The sequence below is a fragment of the Lasioglossum baleicum genome, chromosome 15 (assembly GCF_051020765.1).
Source record: "Lasioglossum baleicum chromosome 15, iyLasBale1, whole genome shotgun sequence".
NCBI lineage: Eukaryota > Metazoa > Arthropoda > Insecta > Hymenoptera > Halictidae > Lasioglossum > Lasioglossum baleicum.
Genome location: NC_134943.1, coordinates 12,240,185 through 12,256,043, shown reverse-complemented (window position 1 = coordinate 12,256,043; position 15,859 = coordinate 12,240,185). Strand labels below are relative to the sequence as shown.

General features: G+C 37.8%; 1 protein-coding gene across 2 annotated transcripts in view; it reads right to left on the bottom strand.

Moving 5' to 3' along the window:
* LOC143216503 (uncharacterized) overlaps positions 1-15,801 on the bottom strand; it is a 55,992-nt gene extending 40,191 nt beyond the window's left edge. Inside the window, exon 1 of one of the 2 annotated variants that reach the window (XM_076439618.1) lies at positions 15,549-15,801. Coding sequence is in view for 1 of the 2 variants with exons in the window: in XM_076439617.1 (XP_076295732.1) it covers positions 4-49 (46 nt within the window). In the remaining variant the exon portion in view is untranslated. Of the gene's footprint in view, positions 1-3; positions 6,581-15,548 lie in introns of those variants that run through there. The other variant, XM_076439617.1, reaches the window with a different exon arrangement.
* Positions 15,802-15,859: the final 58 nt, after the last annotated feature.

Here is a 15,859-nt window from a genome sequence, read left to right as displayed (position 1 = left end):
CACCTTTCGAGGCACGCGCAAGGACACGCGCCAGCCCTGGACCACGCATCCATCTTAAGGGCCTTCGACCGGAAGTCCGATATGTACGACGCGAGCAATTACGGTGGTAATCATGGCTGCTCACAGAACTGGCTGCGTGCCTCCTTGGAGGATCGTTTTGCTCCGGGGTCCCATCGGCCACGCTCGACTTTCCGGTTTAACCGCTCCTTCTTCTAATCGCTCTTCTTCCTGCCGAATGATCTCTTCGTCCTTGATCTTTTCCACACACTCGACGTAGTTGAATGGTGTCTACTATTGACACGATCCTTGGATTTACCAGTTTCCGGTGCAGCAGAATCGTCGTGAACATGTACACAGACTCCCATTAATATTCGCGACGATCCTTCTGGAATAAACCCCCCAAGCTTTATTTGGAAATTCGTAAAACTGTTGCATTTTATAGTATTTTATGTATTGCATAGAAGTAACAGATAATTGAAACTTCAAACGCGTTCTTTGACTTTCCAGTTTAACCGCTCCTTTTTCTGATCGCTCTTCTTCCTGCCGAATGATCTCTTCGTCCTTGATCTTTTCCACACACTCGATGTAGTTGAATGGTGTCTACTATTGACACGATCCTTGGATTTACCAGTTTCCAAAACGGCAGACATTGAAAGATGTAAGAATTCTTAGATTTATCGCAGTTAGTGCAAAATCATGAAAAACTGCAATTTCTACCATCTTTAAACGTTTGTCGCAATTAAATTACAATTAAAATTACACACTATCGCATATAACAGAAGTATTGAAATCCCTAATATTTCAGGTTCTACCAACAGGAAAGTTTCCCTTATTACTTTTACCAAAATCAATACGGATTTGTATAAAATAAAAACTACTTCACCAGTTTAAAGTACCGCGTCGCAAGAAAATGTTATGTTAATATTTCTATCTCTGCTTCTCTTGGCGGATCTACTTCTCAAACCGGTTTAATAATCATGTCACTGTGCTAGTCCTACTAATATATTTTTCGAACCCAGATAAATCCAGAAGTGAGCGTAACGCTTTTGTGCATACACTGCTGGACAAAATTGTGAGCCTCTTGCACATATTCTCGTTTCAGGACTGTAAATTAATATATTAGCTACGTCAGAGAAATGTTGTAATATTTTCAGAGGAACATTAAGAAATTGTTGAAAGAAATTTAGTAAATGGGTTACCCGAGTACCCGGTTGGTTACACAAGGGTTAAGCAGTAAAACGTATACCCGCAGTAATAGGTACATTTACTAGAAAGTTGCGTGGAAATATACATGTACACATTTCTACGAAAACTTGATGGGATTTTAGAAAGCATCAGTCAATGGTTGTAAGACGACTCGATCGCTCCGTTTCTAATTTCCCACGTGTAGGATGAGACAGTTACGTCAACCGAGATGTTGCAGATAGGATGTGTAACGGATGGAGCAGCAAAGAACCGCTGATTTATTCTTGTGGTCATCCGATATATCGTATGAACTACCGGAGAACCAGAAATGAGATAGGACGTGCGAGAACACGAAAAGGTATATCCTCGGGCATCAGAGGTGTCGATTGTTGAACGGTGTCCAGTTTCATTCATCTAGCTATGAGAATCAGAATGATCGTCTCCGGATACAGATAGGAATTTTTATGAACGGACGAGAGGGAGACTGCTCTGAGTCATTGTACCCCAACGTAGCACGATGTACCACGAAATATCCTGAAACGGCCGCCAACATGATGACGTACAGTGTTCACCAGTGACTTTCACGAAAATAAATCTTTTAGCCTGTCCCGTTGAGTCACAAGAGGAGACTATACTTGGTGGATGTATCACTAACGGAGTCCACTTTTCATTCTTGAATGGTCGCTTTCAACTTACAAACAGACAGTTTCCCCACACCTTTATACAGAAATTTTCTATCCAACAGTTCATTTGTTTAATTCGTCAGTGTTGCGATGCGTTCCAATCTTTATATGTTATACATATGTAGACTATGTAGACATTATATGGCAAAATTGGGTAGGAGCTATTTGAAATAGTATTAGAACGATTGAAAGAATTTAAGGATATCGATAAATTGTATCAACTTATGAAAATTATTCAAGAAAGAAGGAAATTTATATATCTGACTTCTACGACTTACAATTGCTGAGGAAAGTTTTTATTTTGCATAGAGATCCGCAGTCTAGTTATTATGTGATTTTAACGTGTCTAAGGTAACGCGCTAACAGTACAATCTGTAATTCACAGGACAAAATACGAGTATGTCCCTCGATTATGACTATCCTCATTAACACAGCGACTGACGCTATCTCGTATGAAATTTCAGTCCTATCCTCGGGCTGCAAAAGCACGGTCGATGTCTCTAATACAATTTTTACTCTCGGTCACAGTAATCTCATCCTTACATAACGTCGCAGCGATGACTCAATCTTGGGAACGCTAACAATCCGAGGAAATCTGTTACAATGGAAAATCATCATACGTAAGGTACATAGATCCTCCTCAATCGGGTAACTTTCGTGTCTCGTTCATTAGGTGTACACACGAGAGGGAACCCTCTTCGAGTTTTCCCAATTTATAGGAAAGATTCGTTACGAAACAAAATAGATACGAAACGATCTGACTCTTATAGTGCATAACAGATTACAACTTGCTTGGGAAAAGTTGCTCGTAAGATGCGATGTATATGCGTTAGCTAGAAGTCTTTAAATAGATAGTTTATATATCCGACTGCCTCCTCAATTTACATTTTACTATCAATAATAATGCCCCGTGCTAGCGCATGCCCTTTTAGAAAATAATTGGTCTACCGATGAATAGTTTATGTCCGACTGTCTTAATTTACATTTTATTATCAATAATAACACCCCGTAGTGGTACATATGCAGAGTCGTCAGATTAGCACTCGTGTCCCCACTCTACTATCTTCCCCTTCCACGATGCCATTCCCCACGCTTCCACTGCGGGAGAGGGGGTTACTTTTTCCCCTCAATTTGTGCTCCCTCCCCCCATCTGGCGACCCTGAGTACGTGTCCTTTTATAAATAGTTGATCTGCTGACGAGCAGAATAACTGTTAACTAAGTCTACTAACTAGTCTCACGGGATTTGCTCGTGTTTATTTAACATTTTAGAGTATTTTTCGACACGCAGTTTTTCTTCAGAAAACCCGAAAAAAATTAAAAATCGTGGCCTTTACTTTTTCCTTCGCAATTGCGACCAGTAACAATTTTGTAAAAACTTATTTACTCATCTACTGCTGATCCTTACTAGCTGATCTTATTAGCAGATTTAACTAGCTGATCTTACTAGCTGATCTTGCTAGCTGATCCTTACTAACTGAACTTACTATCTGATTACTAGCTAATCCTTCTAACGTTTCAAAATAACTCAAGCTGTTTGGGTCCAATTTTGAATAAGTTATTCGTTTCTAAAAGGTGTGCGAATATTTTGTAGTACTTTGTACACCCACTGTATATGACCTTTAATTATCTTTTTAGAAAAGTCTTTGTAGTCTTCGTAGAAAACGTAATAATTGATGATTAACGAACAGTTTAAAGTTCAAAGTTGGTGACATCGCTAACAGTTCGATTACTGATGTAGAAAGTTATTTCGTTACAAGAAATGGAACATTCGTATAAGAATTTATAGGAAACATATTTCTTTTCGTGCAAAGAAATAATGTGAACATATAGCGAAGTGTAAAATTAATTCTGAAATAGTTGTAGCCATATTTATAACGGTGGCGAATTACACGTACGACAAGCATTTATTCTAAAACCGTTCCCCGACGACGGAGAATGCGAGTTTTGTTCTTCGTGTTACTTTAATTAGAGTAAGGACCGGCGCGGCGAGGCACGGCACGGCGGGGAAAATTGGAAAATGCAAAAAAGATGTCAACGTCGAGACACCTTTTGTTTCATCATGGCCGTACAGTGTGCCGAATGCTCAATCTAGGTGGAGAAAAGTCAAGTCTGGAAATAGATTTACCTGTCATTTATTCCATTTAAAGTTCCGCAGTCTATGTAGTTATTATTAGACAGTGGATCTTTAAGCAAAATAAAAATTGTTTGCATCAACTGCAACAAACAAGTGCCAAGTAATAATTTCCTTCATTCTTCAACAATGTTTCTTCAGCTGCAACTAATACATTTATGTTCTTAAATGTTTTTTTTTTCATTTGTCCACTATTTTAAATTGCAACTACCCATTTTTCTCATAAATGCATAAAATCCGCAGTCGAATAATAACATATTTAAAGGGATATTCCAATTTATTATAAACCGCACATAACGAATATGTATTCGTGCCACTGTGAGCCGGAATCTGTGGAACGGTATCCAAAGCTCATTCACGCTGAATACGAAACAAGATTTTCCAGGTTGTTGACAACAGTGAATTCAAATGTGTAGAATGTCGGTTGGTAGAAAATGGCTACGCAGACATTGGCTGATAGCGATTGAGGTCGTGAACGAGAATCATGGAGAAGATCCTGAAAACTCACTTGGCTTGTTACCGGGTTAAATTCCAGCCGCGGGCGAGTGCCTAACATGCACGCTTCAGCAGAATATCTGAATGAGACGGGAATATAAATGAACGTGTAATGTTGTTGACAGAAAATGTTACACGCCGCGTGAGCGAAGCGATCGCAAAACCCGGTTGTTCGAGTTAGAACTCGGGTGAAGTTAGAACTTAGGATGGGTTGACCAGTGAATGAATAATTAGACGTTCCTTCGGTTTCAAATAACAATGAGAATTAAATAATGCCCAAATTTATTTCGACTTCATCTTTACTGTAACACTAACTTGTACCGGCTACACATTGTTTCATAAAAATGAGAAGACTGAACTGATTTAGATTTTTCACAATTTTTATAACAGTACGTGATTAAATAAAGAAATTTATTGTATAATTTCGTGATGAAAGCCTCTTTATAATTTCAATAATTAAAAAATAAAAAATGTGAAACCGGTTCGGCCGTGGTAATGTTAGGGACAATTAATTAGGAATTGATGCATCGACGATGCAGGGAATTGTACACTCCCGGACAAAAAGATAGCACATCGTTTATTTTTACTCATTTGGTAGAATAAACTGAAGAAAATGAGTATTTTAATATGTGAACATATTCTAACATACTTGGCGTCTGCCCTGGCACTACTATTTTGACTTGCATGAGAAAAATTTTATATCCGGATACGGCGCAGAAGGAGACGATTCTGCAGGAGACGAAGCAACGGCAGATTTAAAAAAATTCATAAGATTTTTGCTTGAGCACTTGGGAATCCGGATATAAATTATTCTCATGCAAGTCAAAATACTAGTGCCAGCGCAGACGCCAAGTTCCCTAGGTTGTAAAGTTTGAATTAGGTAAGTACAACAATCATTGGCCTCTGGGAATTGGTCCTTCCATCATATCACAACTTTGATAGGCGAGAGGAACTTAGTCCATCCTTCATATCACTGAAGTGGTTGGGCCGGGGAACTTGGTCAACCTTTACACGAAGTGTTTTGGTTTGGATACATAATTTTAAGTTAAATATGCTATCATTTTGTCACACCCCATATTTCCTTAAAAATTCTTTTTTTTTTTAATAAAATTGTATACACTGGCGAAATTCAATTCAATTTAATTTGTGTCTGTTTATAGCGATATTTTGCAAGAATGTGTAAAAATAAAACCTTGGTTGTAATGTTAAATAAATAAATATTACGTTAATTTTAAAGTGTGCTATCTGTTTGTCCCGGCAACTAGTCGCAATTACAAATTGTGTTTAACATTATAATTACTAGATGTGTATTACGTGTTCTACTAGAGCTATCTATACACTCATTTCTTATGAAATAATGTATTGTTATTTCAATAATTGTGTGTGAAATAGAAACCGGGGATGGTAGGTTTAGTGTTAAAATAGTACAAAGACTGCGGATAATTTACCATACAGGTGAGTTGCGGGACGACTAGCACGTTACGTGAGGTACTACAGAAACGAAAACACTATCGATTCTCGAACTCAAAGCCGTCACGCTGTATCACATAAGTACTTGTCCAAGGACAAGGACAAGCTCGTACAGCTCGAAAGTCATGCACGATTGGAATACGAAGTATGCTCTGAATCACGTAAAGACAGAAAACTAGAAGAAACTATGTATCTAGAAAAACATGAAACATTCGAATTTTTAATAGATCTTTTATTAAGAGATAAAGATTGCGCGACACGATCGTGTTTCAGGATACATATATCGTAGCGATTTATTGTAGCAAGAACAGTGACGGGAATAAATAAAAACATCCATACCCAGCAAGGTGAAATAGCAACGATCTTTCTAAATGATTTTAGTTGAATGATACAGTAAATCCTTGATCTAAGAAATCCCCTCCACTGCGTGGCATAGAGTGTTTTTCTTCCAATGAGAATGGCACAAAAAAATATTTATTAATGGCACAATTTAAATGGTATCGAAGGAGGAATATCATAGAAGAACAATTTTTTTTGTCCGGTTATTTTTTCATAGTTTTTTCAAGGTCTTCGTTATCTTTTATCGGGAAAACTGATCTTTTTTATTCCATCTTGTTAATAACTTGAACATATTCAAATGTATTTTTTCAGCCGCTATAAGATGGAATAAAAAAAATAAGTTTTCCCGATAAAAAAATAACGATGACCTCGAAAAAAAACTGAAAACTATGAAAAAATAACTGGACAAAAGAAAAATTGTTCTTCCATGATATTCCACCTCCGATACCATTTAAATTATGCCATAAATATGGTTTGTGCCATTAAAAATGAAGGAGATATTTAGGTGGCCTCCTTCAGCTGAGACACCCCGTATGCATACAATACATATAAATGTTCTTCTTCTGTAGGAAATTACGAGCTCACTACCAAAAGGTTCTAATCACTGAGACCGTAAAATAAATCGTAGTTCAAGGGGTTAAATTACACCTACTAACTTTTGTCGTAAATGCATAAAATCCGCTGTCCAATGATACCGCAGTAATCGGTACAGTTACCGTAGAGTAGTGGTTCCTTAACCGTTTAGAAGTCAGCGAACACTTTTGATTACATGAAAAATTTGCGGCACACCAAAATTAATGATCCAAAAAACAAACAAAAACATTCCGCGTAAAAATAAATATATTTTAAAAAATATATTTAATATATTTCGCGGAACACTTGCAAAAAGTTCGCGGAACACCGGTGTTAAGAACCAGTGCCGTAGAGTGAAGAGAAATGAATTCTCGTTGAGGACAGGAAGTTGTCACGAGCCAGAATCGGCGCATATAAAAATCGGCCGGTCGGGGCACCGATACATCGTTTCGGGATTGACAAGATACACACAGGCTGGTTTTGAACTTTCTCGTCTGGTTACGTAACGACGCGCGACGTTTCTACAGCAAATACGGGCGACCGCTTCACAAAATTCATGCATAATAATAATAATCCGAGGATATGACCGGCCGTAGACGTCCTTCCCGGTTGTCGTCTAGAGGCTGTTCGGAAATCTGTCGACCTGATTACTATCAGACCATAAGAACGGAAAGGGTACGTTAAAGCGAGAGACTGAGGGGCGCCGTGACACACGTGATACGCTCGTATATGGGTTCGTTCTACCGTGACGGGGGCCGATTTAAGTTCAAGATACGAAACTAGCAGTCTGGTTTTCTGGACGTTCGATCGTTTCAGAAAAATCGGCTCCGGTTGAGTTATGTATTCTGCATAAGAATTCACGCTCCCGCGATGCCGTTTGTGCAACCGTGTGCGCGCGCGCGCGCGCGCGACCGCGAGCACAGTCTCTCCAGGGCTTTCAGATTGTCTTCTAAATTTTCCAAGGCATTTCTTTTATCGACGTCCTTCTATCGCTGTGCCGTGCCTTGAATTCCGATCAAAGACGGAGATACACCGGTGGGCGCGTAGATAGAGGAAGTCGTTACCGTTAAATTATGAATCCCAGCTTTTCTCAAGACATTGCGAATTTAAGGGATCAGATTGGGCAACGAGTTTCGAGTGCGAGTCGGTACGATTCTAGGAATGTTATCGCGACATGCAGTTGATAGGAGTCCCGGCTTCTTGGCATAGATTAACCACACTTCTTTAACCATCGACTGCTTCTTCTTCTTCTTCTGCCAACATTCTAATTTCTAATCGGAATTTATATCTTTATGATTATAGGTTTGCACTCGAAATATTCACGCTTTTGCAAATCAATTTCATCCATTAAGAATATTGAAAATTAATTATTTATTTACATTCAGATTCAATTGTATGTATATTTATTTAGACACATTTTATCCATATCCATAAAATAAAAAGAATGATATTTAAAGAAGAAATGTTTAACTTTCGAGTTCAAATAACTCCGACTGCAAAGGTTTAATTAATTACAAGACGCCATTACTGCCATACTAAGATGTTTTCTCTTGTTTATTGCAGAAAAGGTTAAACACAAAAACCATTTACATCACGGCAATCTTGAAATCAATAGATTAATTATTTATTGCCCTACTTTGTTTAATGCCAAGTTTTATTGGATAATTCCACGTTTATCATAGCTTTATTGTTTTCCCCGTTCTCCCGAAACTTGAATCCCTAAAAGTGGAGAGATCTTGAAAATATCTTTGTTCTCGTCGTGATTCCAGTGCTTTTAACTTAAGTCTTTGAACTTTATACAACACTTGAAGCCATATTCGCCATATTCGAAGCCAGAATTCAATTCAAAGGAGGTATCACAAAGTAGTGATTTTGTAGTTTTATTTGCTTAATCAAACATTTTTCTGTTAGTGTCTTATACTTTTGTCGAAGCAATCAGTCAGTCCGTGTTCACATATCTTTCTCTAATTTTGCAGTGGTACGCGCGATACAATCCTAAGATTTTACATGTTTACTTTGGAAATAGTATGTAATATACAGGATACACAACGGAGTGTACATTTTCTACCTTTAAATATAAGAAATTTAAAAATATGCTAGGTGTCTTATTATTTTGTCGAGGACTGTATTACATATATTTGTAATCTTTAGTACCTACATCCTTGAATGCAAGCCGAGACTAGATAGTTCTCAGTATTGGATGATCGCTTAACATCAACCTTTAAGTCACTGTTGTAATCTGTGTTATATTTACATGTAACATACAATTGGTTATATTAACATACAATCCCTCATATCGGTTTCTCACGTATATTTCTAACAATTTCCCAACAACAAAGTTTATCATTTATCACGCGCGAGAGAAATACATATAAGGATGACTAATTAACTTACCGTTTGATCAAATATGTATTTAAGGACTCGAAATCTAAAACTGAGATCTGTTCAGCATGATTTAAACGTGCATCGAACCATTAGAAAATAAAAACAGCACGATACGAAATTTGTTCTCGGTTCGTTTGAAAGATCGGACGCCATCTATTTGTCTACGCATTTTCACATGGTCGAGTGCATTAATGCTTATCAGCCGCGATCACGTTCCCTCGTTGTGTAGTATGTATTGTACATACATATATACGCGTGTGTATGTATTGCTACCGACACTGCCAGGCACTGTATTCGCCATCGTCGTGCCGCAAAAGTCCAGACGAAAAAAAAATCATCGCAGACGATATCGCGTAATATTTTATTTGCGAAACGACATTAATTTATTATGCGCAGCACAAAGACAGGTATTGGCAGAGCTCGTGCTCGCGTTATATTCGGACTTTGCCTCTCTGTTTCGCAGACTTTCCTCTCTAAAACGTGCGTCAGCAGCCATGGACAAAGCGGGGACAAGTTACTTGTTTTACATTTGTTCGGAGCGCAGTATGGTTAGGTGACCCAGCCTAGATCGTCGATCATTCCTGCTCGACATCGTTACGTCGACTAACATACACTTTGGTACTAATATAGATAGCACATCTTTCATTTTTGAAAGTTTCCTAGTAAAAACTGGCGACAATAGACTCTTCATTACATCGTCATTCTTCATTACTTCGTATTATGCAAAATACAAAATTGTCTGCATCGATTGTAAGAAATAGAAACTAAATTGAATGTTATTTCTTCCCTTAATCATTTGAATGGAGGGGGAATAATGTATTCGCATATTCAATTTTAAAAATTTTCCAACAATTTTGAATTTCATCTACTCAATTTTCCTATAAATGCATAAAGATCTACATACTTGGTTCTAGCATAACCGCTCATACCAATCCATTCGTATGAAATATTCGAAATATTTCTTCCATTTCTGACCTTGCATGACCTTGGAGATCACTGTGCTACGGATGAATTCGTCTAGACACACGCTTTCACGTGTCATAAAAAAATATACGGCATTCCATTAAAAAAAAATTGAAGGTCACCCCTTCATACACTTGTTGGAAAAAGTAATAAGGCACCGTTATACACACAGAAAATATTCACGGATGAAAATAAACCGTAGTATCTTTAAGAACAACAAAGATATTTGCGGTGGCAACGTTAGGTGACTCACCCTGATGAATGACAAATACGAATGAATGTTCATTGCTAAAAACCTCGAGGTGCCTTATCATTTTGACAGTGTATCTAACAAGATCGTATAAACAGAAAAAAATTACATACGCCATACTGTGTTGCGTGTATAAAAAACAGTATTACTCTTTCCTCTTTAATTTTTTTCTAATATTTACTATTTATAAGAAAAACACTGGCCAGTAATTGCGTGAACATCCTGCATATAATTATATGATATAATTGAACTGAATATAATTTATTTAATCAGGCGAGACATTGGCCACTGCAACGCGCGTTCCAAAATTTATTATTGCGGAACTTGATCCGTCGCTGTTCTTTCGGAAGATTTGTAAAACCAGCATGTTTGATGCAACGTGAGTACACCGCAATGCGGTTAAGCATCCGAAAATAAGAAGTACGGACTTTAAATGCTGAATGACCTACACATGAGAAATTTACGGCAGACAAAGAGTCGAGATACTTTCACTGGAGAGAGCTTTCGTTCCGTCGAACCGTAGCCAATGATCATGGAATCGCGAGTGCAACGAATGCCCAAACCCGCCGCACACCGGTAATTGTGCATCGTTCTCGAAACACCTGTAATTTTTTTTTTTCACACGGTATCTTTCCGACGTTGCCTGGCAACACGCGAGATTTCAATTATCCGATAGAGTCATATAAAAATTTCAAAGCTCCCCGCCGCTTATCAGACTAGCTTTATCGGCGATGGTAGCACAAGGAACTGAACAACTTCTGAATCCTGTTACGCGACCAGTGACATAATTGCATTTTTTAACGGTGCGAATCGCTCGCGCGTCCTGCCCTTGTTGCATTACATTTCGCGTGTGAATATGTATTCGAAAGTTCGCTCTATTTCCTAACGCATTTCCCAGGATAATTCGGTAATTTTTCTCTCATGGTTGATCGTCATCATTTTCTGTGACTATTATACACAAAAAGTTGATGTGAATGAAACATCGATGGATACGTCAAAGGATTGCAATAACATGACATAACGAAAGAACATATTTGATAAATTCCTTTGTACTCGGAACTACTTTAACTCAAAAATTAAACATTTCTTCCGACATAGAATAATCCCACTCTATATTAATTTTTTCTTTGTATGAATATAAAATTGATAGAATACCTCATACAATACTTAAATGTATTATATATATATATATATATATATATATATATATATATATATATATAATTATAATTTATCTAATATAGTAATTATGTATAATATACATAGGCATGTCATCCCACTGTACATGATCCCCACCACCATTCTCTCTGTTCCACTTATATGTATACATTCAACATTTCTCACTCATCTTCAAGGCACTCGAGAAGCGAGCGAATCAAGTGGAGATAACCGAAACACTACCTCTTCAGATAATGTTCACAATGCAAACACAAAATGGCAAAGATTAAACCGGCATTACTGTATTAGATTGGCCAAAGTATTCAGTGTTTTCCTTTTCAGTGTAACGACGGTATTATGCGACAGGAATAGATATAAATGTACAAGGTCATCGAGCAATGTAAGCAATGCACACTTTAATTGAATACAATAAAACTTATCTATAAATTTCGTTAAAGATAGCGATACGAGTTATTGAACAGCTCAACAACTCATACGGGGTGTCCCAAAAGTGTTATACTTACTTGAAAAAAGTGATTCCCGATGTCATTTAAGGTCATTTGCGAAAATGTTCGCCGCGGATTTGTTAACGAAAAATGTGGACCAATCAGAGCGTGGCTACAGGAATCCGTCTGCTGTAGCCGCGCTGTGATCGGTCCGTATTTTTCATTAACAGCTACTTAACACTAACCGTACCACGACCGGTTTAATGACCGCTTTCACATTCTTAATTTTTTAATTATTGCAATTACAAAGATATATGCTTCCATTAGAAATGATTCAATCAATTTCTTTATTCGAGCAGGTATTATTATAAAAATTGTGAAACATATAAATAAATTCAGTCTTGTAATTTTTATGTAACAATATATGTATACATATCAGATACATTTTGTAGCCGGTACGGTTAGTGTTAACAAATTCGGGGGGAACATTTTCGCAATGGAAAAAATGACTTCAAATGACCTTGGGCATTATCCATTTGAAGGAAGTACAACATTTTTGGGTCACCCTGTATGAAAATCTAGAAAAAAGAATATTCTACAGAAGCACGTCTGGTTAACTGAGAGTTCTGAACATTGAGGAAGATCATCGAATTACTTGGAAAGTGTCGGCTGTAAGATGAAATAATGTTTACGATGTGAAACTGGCGTGTTCCCAGCAAGCCTCGACGAAATATTAAGAAACAAACAGCTATGCGGAGAGTCGTTAACGAGCAAAACTATCGACTTCTACCGAGATGTCGACTCGGGAAAGAACCGCGGGGAACTGCGCGGGACACACCTAAATCATCTCAGGAATGTAACACTACGGAGAGTTCGGATTTACAGTGTCCCCTTGGTCGAAGACTACGTTGCCACAGCTGAGGAGGTGAAAATCGAGGGACTAACTTAACAGTAGCTAAACGGTTCTTCGAATAATTTCACGTGGACGAATCAATTTATGAAGCTCCATGGCTTGTTGACTAACTAAGACGGATTACTTACGCCACGCTGGTCATTTCTCTCTCGGCTAGCTGATTAAATTCTTCATAAATACATCTAGCTCGTTTGCCTCGATCTTGATAGCTTTTTATTTCTCTTAATGTCTCCATTCTTTCTTTGTTTCTTAAGTTTTCAGTTCCATAAGTAGATCTTTTCGTGCACTTCACTTTACTTTGTTTTCTATTTTTCTTATTGCTTTTTTTATTACTTTTTGATATTAGTTTTGCCATATCTTTTCTTGTTTTATCTACAATATTCTTCATCGAAAATCGTATCTTACCTATTTACGTGTAACGAATAGGTACCTAATTTAAAACGTTAGGTTGAAGTGAACCACGTTTCTCATCGTAGTTGCAATTCACACGAAGTATTAGGGACATTCTACTAATGATTTCTGTTCCGCAGTAATGAGTTCCTCTTTTACTTTAATGTACGCGATGCTGAGAGAGCTTAATCCTTTTATTAAAAAGGTAGGAGAAGTTTCTGTTATATATTTATTGTACCAAAATAGGTGTCCAATTAATAATAAAACATACCCCTATGCAATTTAAAGCAATACAGAGAATGTACGTTCATGTAAACAACAATCTTTTGATGATCGAGATAGAAGAAAAATGATCTTACTTTTATTGTCATATTTTATTAAAATATGAGAATGATTGACAAATTTGTTTGTCTCGCAAACGAGAATGCATTCTCATTGAATTGTACAAATTTATTCAGGGCAAAATATTTATTTTTACATATTTTAATCTCAATGGAAGAGGAACACCGCGGTAAACCGTACGCCCGCAGTGACGGGTTCATTCACTCTGGTAAGATGTCAAGGAAAATTCAATGTTTAAGAGCAGATAATAACAAACCAAAGTAACCGTAGAAATACTTTCATTCTCGTTCGACGTAAACATGATCTTGATATTTGTCGACGCGTAGGATTAGTCATAACGATGAGATCAGTATTTCTTTCCAGAAAAAGCTCGCTATCTCGTTGGAAATTTTTCCCTTTAATACTATTTTTACCGCACGACGTGTTCACACGGAAAATCATTTCTCTCCTTCCAAAACGATCCGAAGCATTTAATCTCTGAATTGTTCAAATTGCTTTGCGTCGCAAAGAAATGAATGTGTCATCTGAATATCGAGACCAACATTAATATTCATTCGAATAGATAATTTTCATAAAGCAGCTGTTTATTATAAAGTAAAGTGGATCTTATAAAGTGAATCCTATTTTAATCCCGCAAACGTGTTTACACGGAAAATCATATCCTCTTCGAAACGATCCGAAGAAATGAATGTGTCACCGAAATCGGGACCAACATTAATATTCACTCGAATAGGTAATTTGAATAAAGCAGCTGTTTATTATAAAGTAACTGTGAATCCGACTTTCTACGCACAAGGTTCCTGCTCGTTCTCAACGAGACGTTATATAATGTTAGCCAGTCACTGATGAAGAACAAATATCAAGTTACAAGTAATTGTTCCATGTTTTATGCTAATTATTTGTCATGCAAATGGTTCAAGCATCGCGAGTCTGAAACTTATCTATGAATAACAGTAAACGTATGAAAGAGGAAAGGCACGGGGGGGAAGAGAGAGAAAGAGAAAGAGCGACTGGAGTTAGCTCCGAGACTAGCATCATCGCCGAATTCGAATCCGTGGTAAATCATCGTTCACATGATTAAAGTGGCGTCTTGGAACCTTCGTAAAATGTTCTCATTAATTATGAATAATATGATTACGTGGTGGTTCCCATGGTTTCCCTTTTGTGAGACCCAACTAAAGACACGAGAGAGAGAGAGAGAGAGAGAGAGAGAGAGAGAGAGAGAGAGAGAGAGAGAGAGAGAGAGAGAGAGAGAGAGAGAGAGAGAGAGAGACAACCAAGCAGCGATTCACAGAGCACTAGCGCGAGAATGAAATTCCTATACAAAAGATTTTAACACGTGCGTCACAAAACAATTGTTCAATGGAACTCCATAAAACAAGATACATATATCATCTCCAGCAGCGACGTAGTCATCGATAATATTATTTAAAGCTCGCTTTGAGCTAGGAAACAAACTACATCTACATATTAGGGCCTCGACGACGGTAACACAAGTAGAAATACAGTTCGAGCAAGTTCTAACGAAGAAGTTGGTTCCATGCTTACAATTAGTGGAATAGTGCTAATTCATGCGCAGATAATATTTTAACAGCTGTCTTAATCCAAGTGCTTACCGTCATGCTTATCGTTATCACAAAAGATTGTGACCGCACACGAAATGTACACAGTACTCTTTTTCTTTTCATAAGTCGAACAGCATTCGCAAATCCTACCCACCGATGTACAATCGCTAATCAGCACGATACACGAACGTTATCGTCGCGGAGCTCGTTACGGGGCACGTTGTTCCGCGATCAGCAGAATAAAATTCTTCTAACTCACCTGATGCCTGTCCTCGAGAGAAATCGATGCATTTAACAGTGATATCACTGAATCATCCTCGATTTCGTTCCCAGTTTCGTATCCTTTCTGGTCGCGTGGCTTGTTTCCGGGTTAAGTACACAATTAAAAAGAGAAATGTTTACACGATCGAAGACTTGACAGAGTCACCGTAATCACGGAGAATATCATCGGATACCGTCTGTTTAGACCGACCGAGCGGGCCCGGACGACTGAACGTGCCACTCGTTGCGCCTTCACCGACAGCCTCGATTCCTACCTTCTCTTTCTCTTTCTCTCCCTCGCTCAGATCC